This window comes from Dasypus novemcinctus, chromosome 4, assembly GCF_030445035.2.
Source record: "Dasypus novemcinctus isolate mDasNov1 chromosome 4, mDasNov1.1.hap2, whole genome shotgun sequence".
In the NCBI taxonomy this organism is placed as follows: Eukaryota; Metazoa; Chordata; class Mammalia; order Cingulata; family Dasypodidae; genus Dasypus; species Dasypus novemcinctus.
In genome coordinates, this window is record NC_080676.1 from 157,567,108 (window position 1) to 157,593,540 (window position 26,433).

General features: G+C 41.8%; 1 protein-coding gene and 1 long non-coding RNA gene across 10 annotated transcripts in view; one reads left to right on the forward strand and one right to left on the reverse strand.

Moving 5' to 3' along the window:
• The window catches only part of HLCS (holocarboxylase synthetase), a 239,049-nt gene that overhangs the window by 209,155 nt on the left and 3,461 nt on the right, over positions 1-26,433 (reverse strand). For 2 of the 9 annotated variants that reach the window (XM_058296217.1, XM_023583469.2), the window contains exon 1: positions 1-246. The exons of 3 other annotated variants lie outside the window; for them this stretch is intronic. In XM_058296217.1, coding sequence (XP_058152200.1) covers positions 1-195 — 195 coding nt within the window. In that variant the 5' untranslated portion in view covers positions 196-246. Of the gene's footprint in view, positions 250-639; positions 881-26,433 lie in introns of those variants that run through there. 4 more of the 9 variants (XM_071214965.1, XM_058296220.2, XM_058296216.2 and 1 more) reach the window with 4 other exon arrangements.
• LOC111759422 (uncharacterized) lies at positions 58-17,483 on the forward strand. Its single transcript, XR_002793410.3, has 3 exons — positions 58-168; positions 4,723-4,836; positions 13,019-17,483. It is a non-coding gene; the product is annotated as an uncharacterized lncRNA (long non-coding RNA).

A 26,433-nucleotide genomic window follows, 5' to 3' on the forward strand; every position in this document is an offset into this window, starting at 1 on the left:
CTGGCTGTCGCCGACGCAGAAGACGCGGCCGCCGCGGCTGAGGCACACGCGGGCGCCCCGCGGGCGGGCGGCGGCGCCGCAGAAGGTGAAGGAGCAGCGCGAGGCGCGCAGCCGCCGCACCGTGGCGAGCACGAGCGCCGCCGGCCGGCGCCCCCAGCGCGCCCACAGGTACAGGTAGCACAGCGTGATGAGCATGGCCGGCGGGCGCGCCGGGGCCTGCACGCCCGCGCCGCCCGCGCGCCCGCCCCGCGCGCCGCGGCCCCGCCCCCGCCGGCCGGAAGGGGCGCGCCGCCCGGGGGAGGCCGCCCCGGGCCTGGGGGCGGGGGCCGGGGCGGGGGCCGGGGCGGGGGCCGGGGCCGGGGCCGGGGCGCGGGGTCGCGCTGGGCCGGGTGGTGAAAAGTGGGGGAAGGTGGGGGGCTGCGCGGAGCTGGGGCTGGACGGGAGGCGGGGAGAGCAGGCCGCGCGGAGCTGGGCGGGATGGGGCAGCAAAGCGAGGCCGCGCTGCGGGAGAGGAGCGGTCACGCCAGGCTTGGGGACGTGATGCGCGGAAGGGAGGCGGGGAGGCGAGGTGGCAGGCGAAGGGGACGGCCGGGCAGGGGTCGGAAGCACAGGGTGGGGAGAGGCCGCGGGGCTGCCCACCTGTTAAAGCCGGAGCCTGGCCGCCCTTGGGGAGCGTGGGGAGGCGCGGTGCCCGGGGGAAGAGGCTGGGTATCTGTTTATCTGGTCAATATCCAGCACCAAGCGGGGAGTCCAAGTGACTCGCCCAGTTGGGAAAGTAAGGTGAGGAGGTCTCTTATACCACGCCTTTATCCAGCCAGGATTTTAAGGTACGTTACACGTACACAATGCAGTACACTGAGTTGCTTTCCTGTTCTGGCCCTCGCTAAATAGATGGCATAATGCAGTAAAAAGCAATCTAGTACACGCCTCCGAAGTCTTACTTAATTTAAAGGTAGATTTTTAAAGTGCTCTGACCATTTATTCATCTTCTTTAAAATAACCGTATAGAGTACCCACTCTCAGAACCTCAAACTTCTGGTCAGATGGCTTAGTAAGTTCTCCCTGCAGAAGAGACCAAAAAGAAAGCAATGAGCTCGAAAACAAGATAAACATTACAATGGACCAAGAAGAGAAGAAAAATAGTCGGTGATGAGCAGGGCCCTGTCCTAGACTATCGTAGAGGATAACCTGAACTGGGACCCAGCAGGGAAACAAGATCTAAAATCGTTATCACTGGAGTCAGAAATTAGTATCCTCTGAGAAGAGTCAGCCCCTCCATAATACAGGGCTACAAGTCAGGAGAATAAAAAGGGCTTAAAATGAGAGGCTCTTTCACATCACTCTGAACAAGTTACTTGTCACCCCAATGCAGGACAATTGATATTAAGGTACTAGGGAATCGCAGAGGTGCTGCTGCTGATGGACATGATAATGATAAAGCCAGTGACAATAATAAAGTATAGTTCTAAAAGAAATTCAGTGCTTAGGAAATTGATGTGTGATCCTAAAGAAAACTATTATCTGGAAAGTTTTTAAAACAGCAGAAAGCAGAATTTTTTCCTTTTCTTCAACTTTGCATCCTTCAACTTTGACCTGACAGAATGTCTAGGTTTTTCTAAGTATTTCGTCAGTCCGCCATAATTCTGATAAACTATGACAGAAGTTTTTAATCAGCATTATGAAAAGGCAGGCTGCCTCCCAAGCTGCTGTGGAGAGCTTTTCAGTTCAGTTCAGTTCTCTCTGACAAGATGCACGTGTCCACCCTCTGGTGCTATTATTATTGTCAGTAGTTTTTCAAACAAATATTTATCAATTTTTCTTCATCTTTCTCTAAAATGTTATACTTTTAAAAGCATAATAAAATAAACTTGGAATCCTATATTTATATAACAGAAAAGACTTGTAATACTGTATTTCTAAGATAGAAGTATGTTTAAGCAACAATGCACTTTTTACAGTGAAATAAGGGAATATTTCTTTAAGTGGTATCACCAAAGACTAGATATTTTTAGTTTTTCTTAGCAAATAGCTTTTATAAAATTAAAATAGAGATAATTATTCAAATAGCATGGGGGTTTATTTGGATTTATTTAGTTCCAAAAATAGAACCCACTTCAGACAATGAACTTGACTGTCCACTTCAATGTTAACGACACTCAGAATTCTTCCTCGCTGATTCTGGACTGGATATCCTATTCAGATAGGGAACTATCCCCTCTCCCTAACCTTTCCTAATGTGTGGTACACTTCAGGGGAATTACTAGACCCAGTTGCCACCATTCGGTTTAGAGCAGTAGGCATCCCAAGTTGAAAAAGTCACGTTTTACTCTCAGCTTTTGTTCTGATTGAAACTAAGGAAGAGTAATTCCTTTCTTGTGGTAAATCTGAAGAGGACATCTGGGTAAGGCTAGTAGTTCTTTTCCCAAAGTCATACAGAAAGCCATTCCATGCAAATTAAGCCAGAAGGCCAGGAGTCAGGAGAAGAAATGGTGACCAAAAATTCTTGGTAATATCAGACTCTCTGATTACCTTTGTTGCTGAAACCTGGTTTTTTCCCTCTTCCTGAAGCTGGTATAAATATATCCATAAATCCCTTCTTTGTCTATACTAGTCTTAAAATTCTTAGGTTGGACCTACAATTCTTCTTTATGCCCCACTTATATTTTGGCTACAGTGTTTCTGTATCTGACCTTGGCCACTTGGACTACTGAGCCTTGCCTTCCTAACCCCAATGTGCACGTCCCAAGTCTTCAACTCTGAGGACTGTTTCTCTGATCAGTTGTAAACTATGCTCTTCAAGTCCCTTAGCACACCATCTCTAACCATTGTTCCCACTCTCCACAAGTGACTGTGCTCCTTAACAGAGAAAACACAAGTTGCTTGGTAGAATCTCTTTTATATGCTCATCCTTCCTGACCCAATGCCTGAAAGAGTTGTCTCTTGTAGTACAACTGAATCCCACAATTTCTTCTAAATCCTTCTTTTTTAGTTACCTTGGGTATCTCGCTATATACAGAATCTCTCCCCTATATCTTCCACTGATATTTCTCTGCTGGTGCTTCCTACAACCATTCACAGAAGCTCAATTCTAGCATAATTAAGAAAAGAAACATGAAAATTCTCTAGATCCCAATATCATCACGTCTCCTTTTCTCATTACCGATCTTAGTTGAACATTGACGCTGTTTTTGAGCCCACACTCAATTTTTCAAACTTCCCTCCAGATCAGGGAGGATCATCCTGTGATAACACATTTTCTTGGTTTACTTCTTCCTAAACAGATTATTACTTTTAACGTTTTTATTTATTTCTGCTTTTTTCATCTACTAAGGTAAACTGAAATTACTTTCCCAAACAATACTATGTTCTTTAATGTCTGATAATAGAGAAAGTCTCACAGACTATGGTCTTTGTTAGAACTTTTTTTTTTTTTAGTATTTATTTATTTATTTCTCTCCCCTCCCTTCCCCACCCCGGTTGTCTGTTTTCTGTGTCTATTTGCTGCATCATCTTCTTTGTCCACTTCTGTTGTTGTCAGCAGCATGGGAATCTGTGTTTCTTTTTGTTGCATCATCTTGTTGTGTCAGTTCTCCGTGTGGGAAATGCCATTCTTGGGCAAGCTGCACTTTATTTCGCATTGGGCAGCTCTCCTTACGTGGCACACTCCTTGAGCGTGGGGCTCCCCTACGTGGGGGACACCCCTGCATGGCACGGCACTCCTTGCATGCATCAGCACTGCGCATGGGCTAGCTCCACATGGGTCAAGGAGGCCTGGGGTTTGAACCACGGACCTCCCATGTGGTAGACGGGCGCCCTAACCACGGGGCCAAGTCCGCTTCCAAGAACTTTTCTATAAGATACCTCCTGTTAGGTGGGGCAGGGAAGTTCTCACCTTTTATTCTAGGCTATCATTTGTGACATGCTTTATATCAAAATCTTGGGTCAAGGATAAAGGATTTTCCCCTTTCTGTAATGAGGAATGAAAATGTTAAATATTCTACATGGTAAGCTGTTTGCATGGTAAGAACCCCTAAGATTCCCTGTTTGGGGCATTATGGACTCTTAGTGCTCAGTCTTATTTGAGATTGCTTCTTCCATTTGGCCTGGTGTGTAGAATGGGTCTAGGGCTGCTTTCTGTTTCTGAAAGACATTCTTGCCATAGAAAGTTCTGCGTATAGATAAATTGAATTAACAAACGAAAAAATGAGAGCCTCTCCTCTTTCACTGGACAAACACCCTTTCTGATAGCCTTTTTGAAACTTACGGGCTTAGAGCTACAGGAACTGGCTAGGTTTAGAGAGGTCATCTCCTCTACTTAAAGGTCACAAGCATCTCCAGTTTGCAGGTTCCTTAAGGTGTAACAATCTCATCTTCCCATGGATGCCATAACTCCATCTAGACAGGATGGAACTTTTCCAGTTTTGTCCTTAGATATTTCAAGGCATCAGGTCTCAGAATAAATCATGAGAAGGTTACATTTTGAAGTCAATCCTATCTGCCAGTTCTAGGTTATAAAGAATTCCAAACGAAGGAATATAGGAGAGAAGTAAGAGAAAAACAGTCACACAAGAGGCTGTTTATGATTCCTCCTTAAAATGATGAAAAAAGTTCAAGGATGGAGCTTAGACTCCTCATCCCCAGAAAGCAAAGGAAAAGGGGAAGGAGGTGAAAATAATGCATCAAGGACCCTCACTGTGTTTGCATCTGATCCATATCCTGCAGTCCCTTCCTGCTCCGTGGGGTCCTTGGACTAGCAGCATCAGCACCAGGAGAAATGCACCATCCCAGCCCCACCCAGACTCCCTGGGAGTGTCTGCACTTGCACAAAATCTCCAGGTGAGTGGTATACACATTACAGTACGAAGCACTGCCAAAGTCCAGAGTCTGGGGTGCTCCACACCCAACAAAATTTTTCCAAATTGTGGGAATAAAGACCACAGGCTAAGAATTTTTAAGAAGTCCTTGTTTATGAGAACTTCACTGCATGGGAAGAGGAGAGCTCACTGGGTCACACTCCACCTATGGAACCCATCCAAGTTACAGGCTTTCTATACAAAAAAGCCTTCTCAGGTTCTCAAATCCTGACTCTAGTTCCCTGCCCCTAGGAAGGCAATCCTCAGGAGTAACAGGGAAGTGGACGTGGCTCAAGCGATTGGGCTCCCATCTACCATATGGGAGGTCCAGGTTTTGATTCCTGGGGCCTCCGGCAAGTTGGCCTGTGCAGAGTGCTGGCCTACACAGAGTGCTGGCCCACGCAGGGAGCTCACCCGAGTGGAGTGATGGCCTGAGAGGAAAGCTGGCACAGCAAGACGATGCAAGAAAAAGAGACACAGAGGAGAGCCAATAAGAGATGCAGCAGACCAGGGAGCTGAGCTGATACAAGAGACTGAGCACCTCTGTTCCACTCCAGAAGGTCCCAGGATTGGTTCCCGGTGCTGCCTAAAAGGAAGATAAGCAGACACAGAAGAACGCACAGCAGATGGACACAGAGAGCAGACAGTGGTAGGGAGGGGAGGGTGAAATAAATAAATCTTTAAAAGAAAAAAAAAGGAATAATAGTTTGGGGACAAGGCACAATGCTCACTTTTAAGAGAATATCACCACCCAGAGTAAGCTCTCCTACCCTCTCCCCCAATTAAACAGGTGAGGACTCCTCCCCAGGGCAGGTGTGTGCTACTAAAATTAACTCATCACCTGATTGAACTTTAAATTAATTGGAAAGCAATCTGAGCTCTCTCAGTAAAAACAGAGCAAAGAGGGATCGTTTTTTTATTTGTTTTTAAGGTACTGGGCTGGGGACTGAACCCAGGACTTTGTATGTGGGAAGCTGGCACTCAACTACTGAGCCACATCGGCTCCCCTGAGTTGGGTTTTTCATTGGTCTGCTTGTTTGTTTTGTTCTTGTTGTTCTTAGGAGGCATCAGGGACTGAGCCCCAGACCTCCCATGTGGGAAGCAGGTGCTCAACCACTGGAGCCACATCTGCTTCCCATAGTTTGTTTTGGAAATTAAGAATCCCAGTCTAATAGGAACCATCGAATAGATGCTGCAATTTAAATATCTGTGAACAGTTCTATTTTAGTAAAGTACATAGTCTCTTTTTAAAAAAAGACTGTTCCCGCCACAATATTAGAATGCTGAAAGCATTTATTAAAGTTATGAACTTAAAATGATGTTCAGAGACACCAGGGTCTTAAGAATGACTATTTGAAAAGGTGCTCTGTGAAGAAAATAATTAAAATATATGCTTAATTGCAATTATGAGGCTTTGTGTGGTAAAGAAAAATGGGAAGAATCCTTTCTTTGATTATTTGTCTGTGGCCTGTGCTTATTAGCCCAAATGGGGCACTGTGAATATCCATATAGGGAGGTAAAATATTACGTGAATTAAATCATTTTTAGGGAAGCAGATTTGGCTCAACGGATAGGGCGTCCGCCTACCACATGAGAGGTCCAGGGTTCAAACCCAGGGCCTCCCGGCACGTGTGATGAGCTGGCCCATGTACAGTGTTAATGCGCGCAAGGAGTGCCCTGCCACACTGGGGTGTTCCCCATGTAGGGGAGCCCCACGCGCAAGGAGTGTGCCCCATAAGGAGAGCCGCCCAGTGCAAAAAAAGTGCATCCTGCCCAGGATTGGCGCCACACACACGGAGAGCTGACACAGCAAGATGACACAACAAAAAGAGACAGATTCTGAGTGCCACTGACAAGAATACAAGCGGACACAGAAGAACAGACAGCAAATGGACACACAGAGCAGACAACGGGGGGAGGGAAGAAGGGGAAATTAAAAAAAATAATAAAAATGAAAAACTTTTTTTTAAAAAAATCATTTTAAACCACTCATCCTTTCTGATCATGATTTAAACTCAAAAAGAGAAACTTAATTTTGGACTGAGACAAGCCATGCGCTAAAAGATAGCTGAGACAAGAGGCTTAGCCTGAAGTCAGGCTTCAAAGGAAGAGAAGAGTTGTAATTTTAAATCTTGACAATTAGCAAATGCCCAGGCTCCAGGAAGGTCAGGAAGAAGCCAGTGATGGCTCTCCCTCCTTGGTGAAAGATTTCATTTTGGCATTTCAGGTTCTAAAAACATTTATTACAATTTGGGAATTTTTGTATTGAATGCCTCTAAAATTCCACAATGATTATAGCTATATTACATAATGAAGCTGAAAATTTTGTTATTTATTTATATTTTATTTTGATACACTTTGGTTATTTCTCTGTTATTGCTTTGGGAAGTTTTACACTTATCAAAAAGCCTGTGAAAATTTGGAGACCTATGTCAGAGTTGTCTGTAATTTAAAATAAAAGATGACAGAAAGCAAGACATGAATTTTAATCCATGAATTAAAAGATGGTTTCACATAAAACCCTAAGAGGCTATATTTAATGTGTTATTCTTTCTTAATTATATAGAATTTCAAGATACTATCATTGCTGTCTCCCTGATCTCCCTGCAGTAAAGACATGGACTAGTACCATGTCAAGATAACATCAAGTGGGAGAATCATTTGAATTTATTCACTATGAATCTTGGCGTAAATATGTAATATATTAAGTTGGTGATGGAATGTTTTATATATATATATATATATATATTTTTTTTTTAAGATCTAGCTCAGAAAAGGGAGCCATATAAACTTGAAAGTTTTAAGATCAAGACAGTATTGATTAGAATTAAAATTTATTTACCTAACTTGGTAAAAATATATAGGTTCTAATAATATCAGATATTAAATAATAGGCAGGAAAAACCTGTGTGGCTAGAGATCTCATTAATGAATCTTATAACTTCTTTAAGTCATAGTAGAGAGATTCAAGGATGATGAACTGAAATCTATACAGAATGTTGTAGACTGAGCTGACAGATTTCAAAATAAAATGGTAAGATAGCATCTCCTCCCCCATCTCAAAATTGCCTCAAAAACTGCAAAAGTCGCTAAATTCTGCCACCTTCTAAGAACTTAAAACTATCACTTGTTTGAATACCAGCACCTTCAAATGGAAAGACTCTGAAACAATGGAACTGAACTCTCCATCAAAAGGATATTTCAGTAGCCACATGGAATGAGAAATGATGAGTTATTACACATCCTTCCTTTCTAAGAACAAAAGGAACTATATAGAAAATCTTGCTCTTTATTCAGAAGTTTTAATGCTTGTATTACTATTGTATTGTTTTGGAACAACTATTGCCAAATCAAGCAAAAAGTAGTTTATTTTGTGAAGAATCTACATTTTCTTTATAAAAGGAGATTAAATTATATCATCAAAAGAATTAAATTAGAACACCGTAGAGTTAAACTATATTGGAAATCAATTCATGTCTTTAAAATAAAAATATATGTTGTTTTTAGCTGTCTTCACTAAATGGCTCCAGAGTCACATTACCCAAAGTGCATCCTGGTGCCCAGGCCCTGCCGTGTGTGTGTTCCTTGGAGAAATGACTGATTCATTTGTCATGGAGATACCTGATAAGTGGGGAACATCTTGTGCCAGAAAGCAGGGAGGCTTCAGAGAAAAATGGGGTAGTGCCAAAAGAATACAGGAGCCAACCTGAAAGGGCTCCCACTAGCCAGGTTAGGGCACTTTGGGTATCAAACTGAAAGGCATCAAATTTATGCAGAGCCACAAGTCCATGATGATCCACAATAAAAGAATGTACAATAAATTATGAAGAATATTATTTGGTCATGTTTGTCTCATGGACCCATATATTATATTGATGAAGATGGTAAATTGTAAATACTTTCGTTAAGAGGGTATCAGTAGAAAGACCTCCTAAGATGTGATTCTAAAGCAGACAAAGCTACATGAGACAATCAAAATTCATTTGGGTCTTGTTAAATGAAGGCGAGATCCTTAATAATTGTGTGGTCCTAAAATTATGACAGAGTACAAGATTTCATGAAATCCAAAGATTAAAAATGAATGTGGGGGGAAGCAGACTTGGCTCAACAGATAGAGTGTCCGCCTACCACATGGGAGGTCCACGGTTCAAACCCAGGACCTCCTTGACCCATGTGAAGCTGGCCCACACGCAGTGCTGATGCGCACAAGGAGTGCTGTGCCACACACGGATGTCCCCGCGTAGGGGAGCCCCATACTCAAGGAGTGCGCCCCATAAGGAGAGCCACCCAGCGCAAAAGAAAATCCAGCCTGTCCAGGAGTGGCGCTGCACACACGGAGAGCTGATGCAGCAAGATGACACAACAAAAAGAGACAGAGATTCCCGGGCCACTGACAAGAGTAGAAGCAGACACAGAAGAGCACACAGTGAATGGACACAGAAAGCAGACAACTGGGGGAGGGAGGAAAAGGGGAGAGAAATAAATTTTAAAAATAAATCTTAAAAAAAAAAAATGAATGTGGGGAGCAGATATGGCTCAAGCAGTTGAGCGCCTGCTTCCCACACGGCAGGTCCTGGGTTCATTCCCTGGTGCCTCCTAATAACAAAAACAAACAAGCAAACATAAAAAAAAAAAACTCAGAGGGAAGTGGATGTGTCTCAAGCATTTGGGCACCCAACCTACCACATAGGAGGTCCCAGGCTTTGGTTCCCAGTGCCTCCTAGAGGAGACAAGTAAGACAGCAAGCTGACGCAATGGGCTGCTGCAGCACACTGATGTGGTAAGATGACACAACAATGAGAGACACAAAAAAGCAGGGAGCAGAGATGGCTCAAGTGACTGAGTGCCTCTCTCTCATTTGGGAGGTCCCAGATTCGGTGCCCCATGCCTCCTAGAGAAGATGAGGATACACAGAGAGTGCATAATGAATGGACACAGAAGCAGACAATGAGCACAAACAAGGGGGGGGTAGTAAATAAATAAAATAAATCTTTAAAAAAAAATAACAACTCGGGAAACCAATGTGGCTCAGGGGTTGAGCACCTGCTTCCCATGCACACAGTCCTGGGTTCAATCTCTGGTGGCTCCTTAAAAAAAAAAAGAATGTATATATTTTGGGTTGTATCTTGAGAATTCATCACCCTATGCACACCCTGCAGACTTCTATGAGTAAATAGAAGTAAATAACAGATAACTGAAATCCAAGGGCTTGGGCTCATTGGCTCATTGCTTACAATCTTCAGGATTAAGGAATCACTGATACCTCACAGAAGTATGTGGCGTCTCACTAACAACTCAAGGAAAAAGACAGTGTATTAGTCCGCCAAAGGGGTGCTGATGCAAAATACCAGAAATCTATTGGCTCTTATAAAGGGTATTTATTTGGGGTAGCAGCTTACAGTCAAAAGGCCAGAAAGCATAAGTTACTTCCCTCACCAAAGTCTGTTGCCATGTGTTGGAGCGAGATGGCTGCCGACGTTCAGCCTTCCTCTTGTTCTTAAGGCTCCGTGGCCCCAGTTCTTCCAGTATGTGCTGTAGGCTGGGTTAAGTCTTGTCTCTCTCCCGGGGCTCGATTCTCTCGGGGCTCAGCTGCTTGTCTCTCAACAAGGCCAGCTGTAGACTACCAGGCAAACGACTCACCTCTCTTCCCAGGGCCTTTGCCCTGTGTCTAACGGAGCCTTCTCTCTCCCTCTGTGTTCTTCTGTGTGTTCACTTCCCAGGCTTCAGGATCAAAACTCCCTTGTGTCCTCCTTCTCCATGTCTTTTCTTCCCCAGGCTCCACATCAAAAAACTCCAACCAACTCCTTCTGCCACGTAGTATCCTCTGAGTCCCCCTGGTGGGTGGAAACTCAAAGTCCTACTGACGTGGTCCAGTCAAAGCCTTGATCATTATTAATCAAGTAAAAGTGACTCTCAATCCCATACAATCTAATGTGCAAACAGGCCAGTTTACAAACATAATCTAATATCTATTTCTGGAATTCATAAATAATACCAAAAATAATCTGCTAATAAATGAGTTTAGTTAACTAGGACAGTAACTGTTTTCTTCTAAAGATCACCCATCTCCTAATCCAAAGAAATTTTAAGTATAGAAAGGCTTGAAAGAAACAAAACCATGAATATATATTTCTGGTTATAAGGAATCTGTGCATATTTGGTATTTTAAATACTTGAAACATATTAGAAAATGTGGCTCTGATAGCCTTATAATTTATATACTTGTATAATTAACTTAAGATTTTAAATTGAAATCTTCATAGATTGAGAATTTTCTTGCTTGGCCTATTTGTTTATTATTACTGAAATAATGAAAATGCTCTAATGATGGAAGTGATGAATGCACAACTATGTGATTAAATCAGATATCACTGATTTTACATTTTGGATGAATAGTATGCTTTATTACTATATAGCAATAAAATTGATTTAACAAAAAAAATTGAAACCTTATAAGTTTATGCACAATCTTGAAACATCTAAGAAAATGTGTGGTTTGCCATATTGATAAGTTTACTAGAGTTATTTTAAAAGTATATAATCAAACAATTCAAGTACATAAAAAGGAAATTAATTTAAAATTATTTAAATTTAAAATAGAGTAGGTACTGAATTCCTACTCTAGTTAGAACTGTCTTCCCCACCTCCTAGCACGTCTGTCCCACTCGAGGGTCTATTGTAGAGAGTTAACAATCTCTGGAAAAGCCTAGCTAGGGGTATAGAGATGGAAATATGCGGATGGTCTGTCCACAGAGAAGGGGTATAAAATCAGACCCTCCATAATAAGAAAGCACTATGTACTGGTAGTTTGAAAAAGGAAAATGCCGTACAAAAACCATAGATCCTACATGTTTTCCTGGGCAAACATAAGACCTCTTCCACATGGACGTTCTGAGGGCATGCCTTTCAAGTAGGCTTTTTTTTTAATGCACATTTTATTATAATTTTTGTTAGCAAGTCAATTTTACTGATACATTTTAATAAAGTATAAGTCCATCCAGTGTACAATCATTGTTATCAGTGTAATCACATACTTGGATATTCATTACTTCAATCATTCCTAGAGCATCAAGTAAGCCTTTTTGAAGTCTTAAGATCACAAGGTCCACTGTCCCTCCCTTGGTGAGTATCAGGATGTCTCCTCTCACTCTCCTTAGAGATACAAATCCACCCCTTCCCTGCTCCTCACAAGGCACTTCCTAGAATGAGGGGGCAGACAGCATTCTTAGGCTACAGTCACCTGCAAAAGAACACCTGTAAGGTTGGTATGTATATAAATTGAAGCCAAGACACAAGCGTAGTGAAACTACAGAGTATCAAGGGGGTAGAATCAGTCTCCAAAGCTACCTAAGGAAGTAGTAGTTGGAAAGCAGACTTTTCATCAGTGCACAGCCCAGAAAAGAGTTCAATAATCCTCTCAAAGTTTTAAGAGAAAATAACTGTCAGCCTAGAATTCTACACCCAGCCACACTCATTAAAGTTGAGGACAAAGAAAGATGTTTTCGGAAATACAATGACTTAGAGTTTGCCCCATACAGGCCCTCACTAAAGGAATTATTAAATGATTCTTACTTTAGAAGAAAAGTAAGTAGATGGGGACTATGTGGCCAATAGGAAATACAGGGGTAAAGAATTTAGTTTTGCTTTATTTTGTTTTTGTTTTTTTTTAAGATAATTGGATTTTTTTTTATAAAGTATATATGGAAGGCAAAACTAATGTTCTTAAAAAATATAATATAGAAGAATATCTTTGTGACCTTGAAGTAGGGAAGGATTAGTTGAAAGATATCAAGAGCACCATATGTTTGAAAAGATTGATACATTAAAATTAAGAACCTCTATTTATTAGGAGATACTATATAAAAGACAAGTTATGGAATGCAACTAGGTATTTGCAATACAAATAACCAACAAAGCACACATGAGGAACTCCAACTCAATAAGATAAAGGCAGAAAACAAAAAGGGCCAAAGACTTGAACAGGAATTTCAAAAACAGAGGATACCCAAGTGGCTGATAAATGTGAAATAGTACTCAATCTCAAAAATATGTACAGATTCAAATCTTAATGAGAATCGGTATAGACCTGAAACAGGCTTGATAGGGAATCAATAGACAAATCTGGAAACTGGCAGAAAACCAATGCCATTAAACATGTTTTTCAGTACCCCCAAGATGGCTGCTGGAAGAACCTGTGCAATTCTCCCGTTAGGAACGAGATTTCCTCTGGGCCAGGAGAAGCCCCAGATATTCTCCAGGAACCTTAACATTGGGCCCTCCCGGGGTCTGATGGCTGGGGTAATCAATCAAAGCAGCAAACAGCTGGGACACGCCTCCCCGCCATTAGCAAAGGGGCAGAATAATTAATGGTTCAAAAAGCAAGCACAAAGGCCTTTTGCTTACTCTTGCCTTTTGACCCCCTATTCTGGCCTTCTTCAGAACAACACGCAAGTAAAACTTGGGCATTTATCATCTACAATGGGGAATTATAGTCTGTAAGTCAGTCCTCTTCATCACTCTTCAGCCCCTTCTTCCCTACCTGGGACCCATCTCCCATTCCTCTTTCCTCCTTGCCTTAATAAAGAACTGACCTAACCTAAACCGGCTTGCTCTAGAAATTCATTTCTCGTAGCTTACCCAAGAACCTAGAGAAAATCCACCTGTATGTTTTGGCACAGCCAGCCAGGAGAAGAAGTAACTTTGAATTGCATCCTGTTTAATGTCCCCTTTTGGTTATCCCTTTTAAGCAGGTCCACCTAGGAGCCCCCACAGGACGGAATCCCAGGAGGAAGGATGCTGGGGTGTGGGACCTCTCTGCGTCTGCACCACATGCCCAGGTTTGATAAGCCTGATCCCAGACAGGAGGGCGGGGATACAGGGCAGGGGCCCAAAGCAGGGCCCCGCCAAGGCAGGGCTTCCCTGGCTGAGCTCTGAGCCCAGCGAAGCCACATTTTCAAGTCTTTTTAGCAGCCATTAGCTTTGCCCTCGGGCCTGGCTGCCATTGCTTTCTCCCGCCTCTCCTTTAGGCAGCAGTGGCAACAGTGGGTGGAAAGCCAGGTCCTTGCGCCTTCCTGCAGGTCCATGCCTTTGCAAGCCCACCTTCCTATCGACCACACCCAACTACCTGGCATGGGACAAGGTGGGTCCCATGTGATTTTGCCTAAACCTACTATTGTAAGTGTAAATCTTAAACCGAACTTACCTATATTTAGGTCATTTCAAGCCTAGCCTCACCGCTTGCCTTTGCTTACGGTTATTTCATAACAGGTTCTGCCCCTGTGGTCAGGGGAAAGCAAATTTGAGACATCCCTATCTCCTGTCCTACTGGTATTAGGGACCCTGCTTTCTCTCTTGGCTCCAAGTGTGGACTAAATTGCTGCCTGGTGGAATTCTCAGCCCTCGGGCTTGAACATCCACTCTTCCAGTCAGGCAGCCCCTGGAGTCCTGTTATCTCTGAGGACTGAGAAGGGAGGCCTCCTGCCTTGACTGTTGTGGCTCCTAAAAGTGGCAATTAATGAGAGAAACCAGGTTCCCTGAGGCTTCAATAGCCTCAGTGAGTATACATAGGATGAGTCTTGCTCATCCAGTGTGTGCTAAAGTCAAAGTGAAGAAGTTCTAAAGCAAAGTAAAATTGTATTAAAGCGTTGGGGACATTTTGGTTATGAGACAATAATTAAGGAACAAAATTCTTGTGCAAAACTGCATGGTCACAGTACAAATTAGAGTAATTAAAAAGAGCCTGCAAAGAAATCTTTTAGATGTTATCTTACAGTTAAACTTATTTTGTAAAATAATGAAAATTATAACAGTGAGTCCTGTGTTTCTGTGTCAAACTCTGTTCATGTCTGCCTATTTGTTCAATATATAACTTCATACATCAGGATGATAATATCAAATTAATGAGTGAAAATTCTTAGATGAGCTCTATTCAAATTGGAAAATCAAATGGTTATACGTGTGAATAAGTATTCTTAGAGCCCAAGTAAGGCTGAGCAGGATGGAAGGTCATATAAAAATCTAAATATAGAAACGTGGGAAAGGAAAAGTCTTTCCCAAACTCTTTAACCTGCTCTACCCCCAAGGCCTTCTCTTGGCAAGAGCTGTGAGGGAAAGACAATATGTGACAGATTGAAACTATCTTCTAAGCTGGGAAATTAAAAATCATAGTTTGTCCTGTAATCCCTCAATTTAAACCTTTTAACAGCCTTAAAACAAGGGTGGTTAATAATCCTGTTAGCAAATATCAAGTAAAGAAAAAGTCCTTGAAAGCCATGGAAAGATCTTTGAAAAATAAAGTTTTCCAGAACATAGAGTCATTGTGCTTTAAGCTTATTTTTAGTAAAGAAGAGGTGTTAGCTTCCTAAAAAGAAGGAGAAAGAACATTCCTTGCATAAATTATAACAGTTTCAATTTTATTTAGCTCTGGTGTTATCTCCTTAGGTTTATGAAATACCAAGTATATAAATTTATTAAATCTTTAAGATGATAAAAGTTCATATCTAATGAAATTAACTTAAAGAAATGTAGATCTGCTCTCTTTTAAATGGATAAATTCCATTGGTTGCTAACTGTAATTTAAGGTAAACTAACCAGTCTGTGGTTGTGGTTAATTATAAAAAGTTTGTAAAAGCATTTTCTAAACTGAAGCATTTCTAGGAAGCCATTACTAATTAGGAACCTAATTAATGGCTAAAAGTAACTCCATAGCAGTGAAACCTGTCAGAAGCCACCTCAATCTGCATATTCAAGTGGTGGTAAAGAAAGATAATCTTGATTCCACTAAGAATCTTCAGTTTTCATAAAATAATGGAAAAAATAGTTTTTCCTATACTGCTAAAGTTAAATACCTGCTAATTAATGTCTTTATGGTAAAGTATAGAAGTAAGAAGTAAAGTACTAAAAAGTTAAGTTCATTTGATATGTTACACATTGCACTGGAAGTGTTTAAAAGGTGTATAAAAATCAAGAGATAGACTTCAGCATTGTCAAACTCTCGTTCATTCAAACCAGGCCTTCAACACATGGCAGGGGCCTCTCCATATGAGTTATTGGCTAGGTTGCTCACTGACCCCTAACACAATAAAGGTATCTACTACATCGCTGAGTGTGCTTCTGAAGTCAATGGAGACTACATTGCACTTTCAAACTCCTGCAGCAGCCAATGATGGCTCAAATGGCCAAATGTACAATGGATATCGCCTCCAGGCTGGCACTGTTTCATAGTGTTGAAGGCCACTATGAACCCAGGCCAGTGAAATACTGGAGCCTACTTTCCTAGCTTCTCTCTAGGGGCACTGGTACTGCAGCAGGCTAGCTGAATGAAGGACATATCAAGTGGAGCAATGATTACCAGCATGATATAAATAAAACATACACAACTGGCATTATGGTCTGCTCCCATGGAGAGATAACATGTAGGCATTGCAAGCCTAGAGCTTAGATCTATTAATTGCAGCTCAAAGAGAAACTTAAGCATTGGGTAGTACATTAATTACTATTAAATACTATGCCTATATCTCCTTTCTAGATATATGCCTGATGATTATGGTGATATCTTTTCTAAATCATACACAGAGGGATACTGAACATGTTAAAAGTCATTTTCTAAGTGGTCAATGACTGTGCCTATAATATAAAAAATGACCACCTTGACTGAGAGCAGTGGGAGTAACAGGCTTTTTAATTTAAAAAGCCACCAAATTAACTTGGGGGCGACCTCTAAGTCTTCACCCCACACCAGGTGAAAGACATGCGTAACCCAGGTCTCCCTCTTAGCACTTGTTCCAGAACCTGTCCCACTCATACCCAGGGGAGGACTTGCAAACCCACATGCCATCGTGCCAGGACTAAGCATTTCCCACTAGAAGGGAAACAGCAAACAAGGTGGCCAGGACTCACTTCAGCTTAGCCCTTTTGAGATAGTCCGTGGACAATCTTTCCTCACCCAGGACCTGAAAACCAGGCTGTGATCAAAACTAGGCAAAATAAACAAGCCTCACTCTCAATTACAGCCAAAATGGAAGGAACCTTACTCTGTAGTAGTGATCACTCTCTTAGCTATTAAAGGAATTTCCAGCTTGGTACACTTATCCCAAGTGAAGTCAGCTGCCCAAGAAAGTGCCAGCTCACCAGAAGCAGCCGATGGGACATATGAGTGCCAGTCATTGGATGGCCTGAAATACCTCTTTAAGAAGCAAAGCTGGGTGGCGGACTTGGCCCAGTGGTTAGGGCGTCCGTCTACCACATGGGAGGTCCGCGGTTCAAACTCTGAGCCTCCTTGACCCATGTGCAGCTGGCCCACGAGCAGTGCTGATATGCGCCAGGAGTGCCATGCCACGCAGGGGTGTCCCCGCGTAAGGGAGCCCCACGCGCAAGGAGTGCGCCCCGTAAGGAGAGCCGCCCAGTGCGAAAGAAAGTGCAGCCTGCCCAGGAATGGTGCCACAAACACGGAGAGCTGACACAACAAGATGATGCAACTAGAAGAAACAGAGATTCCCGTGCCGCTGACAACAACAGAAGTGGACGAAGAAGACGCAGCAAATAGACACAGAGAACAGACAACCTGGGTAGGCGGAAGGGGAGAGAAACAAAATAAATAAATCTTTAAAAAAAAAAAAAAAAGGAAACAAAGCTAAGTAATGTCTGTGTCAAAGCCAGCTGTTCCCTCTAAGTCCAGCCTGAACGACTATTGATAGGGGGAGGGCAAGCCAGACACCCCTTTAAGAAACCTTGTCTGTTTTCATTTCCTGTAATTTCTCCCTATAGTGTAACTAAAAAGGCAATGCCTCTTCTCATTCTTCCCCTCCACCCTAGGAACTGGGATTGGCAATTTATACCAAGCCCCGCTATCTATTGCAATCTCTCCCTAGAGTTAAGAAACAGCATAAAATAACTCAAATAATAATAATAATAATACTATTCCCCACTGTATTAGTCAGGGTTCTCCAGGGAAACAGAGTCAGCAAGCGATATCTGTCAATAGTATGCGATTCTGTAAGTCTCTCATGCAGCCGTGGGGATGCACAAGTCCAGGTTCCGCAGGCAGGTTGCAACCAGGGACTACAATGAAAGTCCAATGGAGGTTTTTGACCAGTGCTGGGAGATGTTGGCTGTCCAAAGACAAGCTGGGAAATTCTCTCTCAATCCAGGAATCACTTCCCCTCTTAAGGCATTCAACTGATTGGGTTAAGCGTCACTCATTGCTGATGGCAGTCTCCCTGACTGATGTAATTATAACCAGCTATCTATGATTTACCACTGTAGTAAAGTCAATGGTGACTGAAGTCCATAAATGCTCTTGTATTAGTTTGCCCAGTGCTTGCTTGATCAAACAAATGTCACAATTATCTGGCTGAGTTGACACAATAGCCTAACCATCACACCCACCAACTTTGGAAGATGCAGCCTTTATAGGCACCTGGACTTTTCTACTTTTGTGGTCCAGTATCCTTAGTGGTACCATATATCCTCAAAATTCTAGTTAAACTTATTTCTTCCAGAATCAACATCTTATTAGCCATATGGGAATTTCATCCAGCTTCACCCAGGATGCCAGATCCATCTTCCTCCAAATGCAGAACAGCAGGAGAGTTTTACACCTTGTCAGGTAGGGTCTACTGCCCCTAACCACCAGGAAGTAACTACAGAAGAATGATCATCATCCTTCGCACCCCTTTAAGAATAAAGGTGTAAACTCTCTGAGGGAGGAATGAAGCAGGCTCAATAGGGAATCAATAGATGCATCTGGAAACTGGCAGAAAAACCAACGCCATTAAGCACGTGTTCTTCAATACACCCAAGATGGCTGCTGGAAGAACCTGCGTGATTCTTCCATTCAGAATGAGATTTCCTCCAGAAGCCAGGAGAAGCCCCAGATGTTCTCCAGGGACCTTAGCATTGGTCCCAGGGTTTGAGGGCTGGGGTAATCAATCAAAGTAGCGAACAGCTGTGACTCCTCTCCTGTCATTAGCAAACCCTCAAATCCCAGGGTTTGAGGGCTGGGGTAATCAATCAAAGTAGCGAACAGCTGTGACTCCTCTCCTGTCATTAGCAAAGGGGCAGAATAATAGTTCAAAAAACAAGCGCAAAGGCCTTTTGCTCTCTCTTGCCTTTTGACCCCCTATTCTGGCCTTCTTCACCCCCTCCCCTGCCTGGAACAACACACAAGTAAAACTGAGGCATTTATCATCTATACTGGGGAAGTGTAGTTTGTAAATCTGCCCTCTTTAACACTCTTCAGCCCCTTCCACCCTACCTGGAACCCATGCTCCCACTTCATTTTCCTCCCTTCCTTAATAAAGAACTGACCTAACTAATCCAGCTTGCTCTAGAAATTCATGTTTTGTAGCTTAGCCAAGAACCTAGAGAAAATCTGGCTACAAATCTATCACATTGGCAAAGCTTGTTTCTCTTCCCAGGGCCTTCTTTCTCTCCTCACCACCAAGCTCCTCTGTGTGCTTACTTCCTAGGGCTCCAGTTCAAGACTCCAGCATCAAAACTCCAACTCTGTCCTTTGCCATGTTTTTTATCTGTGAGTCCTCACCCACCAAGGGGCAGGGACTCAACACCAGACTGATATGGCCCAATCGAAGCCCTAATCATAATTTAATCACACCTAGGTACAGACCCAGTTTACAAACATAATCCAATATCTATTTTTGGAATCCATGAATATAGTGCTTTCATTGAGTTCTGTGTCGTCCCAGCAAATTATCGAACCCAGGGGGTAGTGGGAATCCCAAGTTTGTAACCAGTTGGTTAGAAGAGTTGGTGGTCTGGGCCCCCAAGCTTGCAACTGGTGCCCAAAGTACAATCTTGTAGAGGACACCCTGAACCTGTGAGGTCTCGCCTGACACCCCAGTAGAGTCGGAACTGCATGGTAGCTGGTGGGTGAAGTTAGTGCAGTATTTGCAATTAGTGTCAGAAGTTGTTAGTCTAACATCACTCCTCTGGGCATGTTACTTAGATCGTCATTGTCTACTCCCACCGCTTCGCCAAGCTCCAGCTCACACTCACCACCTCCACATCTTTCTGCCTGGTGTTCTATTGGATCTCAAATGCAGCTTGAGTAAAACCAAATGCATTCTTTTCCCACGAATTACCTCTTCATCCCAATTTCCCTATCTCTATTAATGACATCGCTCTCAGTGGATGGGACCTCCACACAATCTCTTGAGACTCTCATCTTTCTACCACCTCCCCCCTCCAGTTCAGACTCCCGTTCAGCTCATATTAAAATATACACAGACGCCTCCTCACTGCTTTCCTGTGGGTCTCTTTTTTCCCACTGCTCTGCTGAATCCAGCACACCTCCAGATTCCACGTTCTAAAGTGCAGCCCTGATGCCTTCACTCGTTGCTCAGACTCCTTCATTGCCTGCCCCTGCCCACCAGGAAGTCTAGGGCATCTTGGTGTTCAGGACCTTCCAGTGCACCCATCTGGCCTGTTTTCCCATTCATGCCATCCCATCCCACACCAGCTGCACAGGCACCATGCTGATCACTATGTCCATTCTTTCATTTAAACCTCAAAATAACTCTGCAAAGTGGCTATTATTGTCCCCATCTTGCAGATGAGGAAACTGAATTTCAGAGCAACTGATTGACTTGGTCAGGGTTGTACAACTAGTGGGAAAGATGGAGTTTGAGCTTTTGTTTTTCCACCTCCAAAGTCCTTCACTGGATGAACTAGGCAACTGAGAGCAAAGAAAGTTCAATGCACAACAATAAAAACTAGAAATGAGACTCAAGATCCAAGAGGCAGCTGTGGCAGAAAGCTCAGGGTGCAGCTAAGAACACAGGGACTGGGATTGTCCTTAACAGCACATGCCCACACCAGATAACTTCGGGTGGGTTTTCATAGAGATCACCAGGGAAGAAAACAACTGGCACTGAACCCTACTAAGCCTACTGCAAAGACAAGGGAGACTTGTGATATACTTTCTGTACAGTAGCTGAATGTCAGTAATTCCTTACTCTTTGAAGGAACCTCAGGTATAGGAAAAGCCAAAGTTAAAGTCTAGAGGATCTAAATCTGGGGTTCTTAACCAGGCCTTCAAGGGTTCCATGAGCTTAAATTGAAAAAAAATCAACTTACCATCTTCATTTTCACTCACCTCTAATTGAAATCTAGCATTTCTTTCACTTAAGAATATATGCAATAAATTAAGTAGTAGTCATTTCACATCACATTACAGTTGTTGCATATCTCAAAAAATTGCCTATGTTCGTCCATATTTTGAAATTATGGTAGTTGTTAGACCCAGCGCTAGTTGAGTGTCATAAAACTATCTGCCACTACATTGTGAAGGCCTTTGGTTTTCACCTGACTAGCAGAGGGGTCCATTGAACAAAAAAGGTTAAAAACCCTTGGTCTAAATGCAGTGTGGAACAGAAAAAGGGTATTAGTGGGAAACCGGTGAAATCTGAAGTCTGTACATGGGGGAAGCTGCGAGAAGGTATGAAGAACTCTATACTATCTTTGCAGCTCTTCTGTAAATACAAAGTTCTTAACATTTCAAAATAAAATGTTTTAAAAATTAAGAGAGTGACCTTCCATTTAATTTCATTTGCATTTCTTTTTTTCCTGTAGGCCCTAGCTGGCCATGTGGCCTTAAGCAAGTCATTTCTCCTCTCTAGTGCCCAGTTTTTCAAATATTTTTTTTTTAGTGCACAAAAAAGAGAGAAACGCAAAGCAGATCATCTCTAACCTCCCCTTGAGCACTAAAATTCCGGTTTTCTTTTTTCTTTTTTTTTTTTTTAAGATTTATTCCTCTCCCCTCCTCCCGTTGTCTGCTCTCTCTGTCCATTCGCTGTGTGTTCTTATGCATCCGCTTGCATTATCTGGCAGAACTGGAAAACTGCATCTCTCTTGTTGCATCAACCTTCTACGTCAGCTCTCCATGTGTACAGCACCACTCCTAGGCAGGCTGCACTTTTTTCACGCGGGGCGGCTCTCCTTGCAGGGTACACTCCTTGCTCATGGGGCACCCGTACGCGGGGACACCCCTGCATGGTATGGCACTCCTTGCACACGGCAGCACTGTGCGTGGGCCAGCTTACCACACAGGTCAGGAGGCCCTGGGGATTGAACCCTGAACCCTCCATATGGTAGGCAGACACTCTATCAGCTGAGTCATATCTGCTTCCCAAATTCTGGTTTTCTGATACAATATACATGATTCAATTTACAAGAATGTGATTTGTAGTACCCTCTTCTTATTCACCTTCATATCACTGGTGTTTAGCATTGTTTCTATGTAGTAGGTGTTCAATAAATGTTTTTGCCACTGGCTCATACATCAGTTTGTTAATGGGGATAGAACTGTTCTCTCTTTTTCCCAGTTGGCCACTAGACAGCAAAGTGCTTACTAAATTTTCTCCGTTGAAAGGATATGTACCTTTTTAAAGCTACTGTTACAAAGGGACAATTTCTAATAGAAGACTGTCAACATCAAGTGCTATATACATACATACATACACACATATATATGTATCTTTGCTTTTTTAATTTTGAAATGGGGCATCTCTTTAAAACTTTTTATTTTTTTACATATTTCCAAACCTACAGAACAACTGCAAAAGTAATACAAACCCCATACAGAGAATTCCAACATACCCCTATCCCCCCAGGTACCCAGATCCACCAACTTTAACGGTTCTCTTTTATCTATCCACCCATCTGTTTGTCTCTCTAGGCTGAATACATCATGCACTTTGAATACTTAATCCTGCCATATACATTTCCTAAAAACAAGGATAGTCACTTACCTAACCACCTCAAGTGCAGTTATCAAGTTCAAGAAATTTAACATTTATTTAAAGCTTACAGTCTCTGTTCCAATTTTTTCATATGTCCAAATAATATCCTTTTGAGCCTTTTCTCCTCCCTTGCTAGATTCTGTCCAGGATCATGTATTGTATTTAATTGTCATTGCCTCTTCAGCTGCTTTTTCTTTTTTTAATTGTGGGAACATATACAACATTAATTTTCCCATATCAACCTTTCCCAAGTATATCATTCAGGTGGGTTAATAACATTTGAATGTCGCATGGCATCTCTTTTTTAGTTTTTCTTTCCCTTTGAATTGCTAGAAAGACAACTTTTTTCACTTGTTTTACTGTCCACTTGCATTTCTTCTTTCACTTACTGTTCATATCCATTGCCATTTTTTTCAATTTTGTTAATATTTTTCCTATTGATTTAAACAGGGTGTTTATGTATTAAAGATATTAAACATTAGACTGTTATATTTGTGGCATATTTTAATTCCAGTTTATCATTTGCCTTTTGTTTAAGATGATTTTCGATGCACCATTTTATTTAAGCCAAACTGCTCCATTTTTTTATTCATTTCTTTTTCCATTGATTTGATGTTTAAAAATCTTCTCCAGTTTTCCCAAACTATAAACATTTCCTATACTTGGTAATTTTTAATTGTTTATATTTCAAATTAGGTGATCTTGAAGTCCTCTTCCAATTCTAAAATTTTATGGTTTTCTGCTAATTGCTATTTGTAAATGCATTATATGCAAAAAGTGAATACCTTGGGGAGATATCCAGTGATTTTTTAAAAAATTTAACATATTATTTGACACATTCAATAGAACTTACCCAGTCTATACGTAAGAAACAAAGCATGGTACTAAAATGAACACTAGATACCCACCAACCTAAAAACTAGAATATTGACATTTCTCTGTACTTTTTGTCAATCTTATACTCTTGCCTTCACATCCTGCATTTTGCTTTAAAAAGAAAAAGTCTTAAATATAGGTGAATATATCCCTAAACAGTATTTTTGTTTTTTATTTTTTGTTTTTTTAGGAGGCACCAGGGATTGAACCCAGGACCTCATACAAGGGAAACAGGCGCTCAACCAGTGAGCTACTCCACTCCCCTAAACAGTATATTGTTTTGTTTTTTAACTTTATAGAAAAATTATTCAATAAGTAGAATTCTGAGGTTTGCTTTTTTTTTTCCTCTCAATGTTTCTAAGATTCATACATATAATTGCACATAGCTACACTTAATTCACTTTCACTGCTATATAATATTCAGTCAGATAATAATACCATGAATTGTTTAGCCATTCTCCAGCTGATGGACATTGGGTAATTCCCAGTTTGTTTGCTGTGACAAACACTGTGGCTCTGGACATCCACTTACTTGTCTGCTAGGCTAGCATTTCCCTCGTGTGCCTAGGAGAGAAATTAAGTGGGTCAGGCATAAGCCAAGCAAGTGTTCAGTCTTACAAAATATTGCCAAACTCTTTTCCAAAATAGTTACCAATTTACACTCCCATTACCTGTGACTTTATTTGCTTTCAACTCAGTATCTTTTAGACCAAACACTTCTTTTAGATTTTAGATAAGTACTTACTTCCCAAATGCCTTGGAGAATTAAGAAGTCGTCAAACAGAAAGCTTGATATTGTGGTTCTTAGGAAATGCTTCTAGAAGCTGTGAGCCAACTAATGGCAAATCCCTTATTGTCCAATGTCTAAATTTAGGCCATGGTGGCCTGGGTTAGGCTCTGGGGTCCAGAACAATGCCAGGGTGTCCCTAACCTAAAAGTCTGATGTAAGCTTGGTGTGGGAAGATTTTGTAGTAACATGAGAGTCCTTTGCACAACAGCTTGGGCAGCTGCTTTCAGAATCCACTGCTATTTTAGCTCTATGGTCTCACCTCCCAAGTTACAGACAACCTTCTATTTAAATCAGCCACTGGTGCCCTTGGGAATGTGAATTCTCTTCTTAAAGACCATAAGAACCTTTATACTTTGATTTGATATTCCTAAGTCTGGGCACTTCCCCTAAAAATGATAAGAAAAGAAGAAATTATATTTGTAATGATATTAAGAATAACATGGTTTATCAGAGTGATTTTTTAATTGGAAATTTTAAATGTTCAACAATAGGGAACATACTAAGCAAATTGTAGTCTACCTAGTCAGTGGGTCAAAATACAATTCAGATTTTTTCTTTTTTTCTCAAACCATCTGAGATTAAATTGCAGAGATCATGACTCCTCACCCCTAAGTATTTCAGGGCATATTTCCCAAGCACAAGGATATTCTGTTACACAAACACATTGCAAGGATCAAATTCAAAAACTTTCACCTTGATGCAATGCTAATATCTACTATGCAGTTCATTATTAACATTTTGCCAAGTGTCCCAATATTATCCTCTATAGCAATATTATGTTCCCCAATCCAGGGTCACAAGTCTCAGTCCTCAAGTCTCCTGATTCTCCTTTAATCTGGAACAGTTCCTTAGGCTTTGTCTTTTATGACCATGACTTTTAAGACTCAGGACCATTATTTTGTAGATTGTCCCTCAATTTGAGTTAGTCTGATCTTTCCTCCTGTTTTAGTGTCTTGGCTGTTCAAAGCAAATCGATGAAATGGTTCAGCTTAAACAATGGGAATTTATTATCTTAGTTTGAGGCTGGGGAAAAGTCCAAGGCATCATCAAGGGGTGCTTTCTTTGCATAGACCTGCATTCTGGGGCTGGCTGCTGGTGACCCTGGCTCCCAACACATGGTAAGGCACATGGCAGCATCTACTGGTCTCTCCAGGTTTCCTTCATTTCACCTTCTTACTTTGTGGCTTTCTCTGTGTTTCTCTTATAAAAGTCTCCAGTAACAGGATTAAGGCCCATCCTGCTTGAGGTGGGTCACACCTTACCTGAAGTCGCCTCATCAGAAGGTTCTACTTACAATGGGTTCACACCCACAGGAATGGATTAGATTTAAGACTCTGGTTTCCTGGCGTATATTCAGCTTCAAACCACCACACCTCCTGATCAGGTTTTGCATTTTTGACAGATCCTTGTACGGGATCCCCTGTTCTTCTCAAAAGGCATTTGAAGACAGTCTGTCCCTTACTGGTGATAACTTTGATAGCTGGATTAAGATAGCATCTGCCAGATTTTTTCACTTAATGAAGGCTCCTTTTTAACCTCTGCAGTTCATAATCATCTGTGGAATATTTCGAGGGAGCATGTCTTATTCCCGAACTACCTTTCACTGAGTGTTTTAACATCCATTAATCATTTCTGCCTGCAACAGATATTACTATAATATCAGATAATTGCAAAATAGCAGCTCTTCTAACCCTTCTGTTCCTTCAGCACTTATTAGTTGACATTCACTAAAAAGCTGTCCCTTCTACCCCTTTTTGTATGTTTGTTTGCTTTCTAAATAAAATATGAACGCATGGATTCCTTTTTATTCAGTGTTACAGTTCATTACTGTCATTACTCATTCTGATGCTGAAATTGTTCAAGGTTTGGCCACTGGAAGTCCTGTCAAGCTAGCCCCTATGTCCTTCTGACACCTCTCCATCATTCCTTGAGCACCTCCTTGCTCTCTGGCACAAGTTGTTCCTGGCTCATCTTTTACTTTCCCTGCCCCTTTCTGAATGAGCCTTTTCCAAGAAGCTCTGCTTCCTTTTAATGGAAAATGGCATTTAGAAACCAAGATATGGGCACAAGGAATGTTCACAGCCATTGAGGTGGATCTGCTGCCAGCCTCATTCAGCAAATGTAGGAAATACATTCAAAAAAACAAATGAAAGCC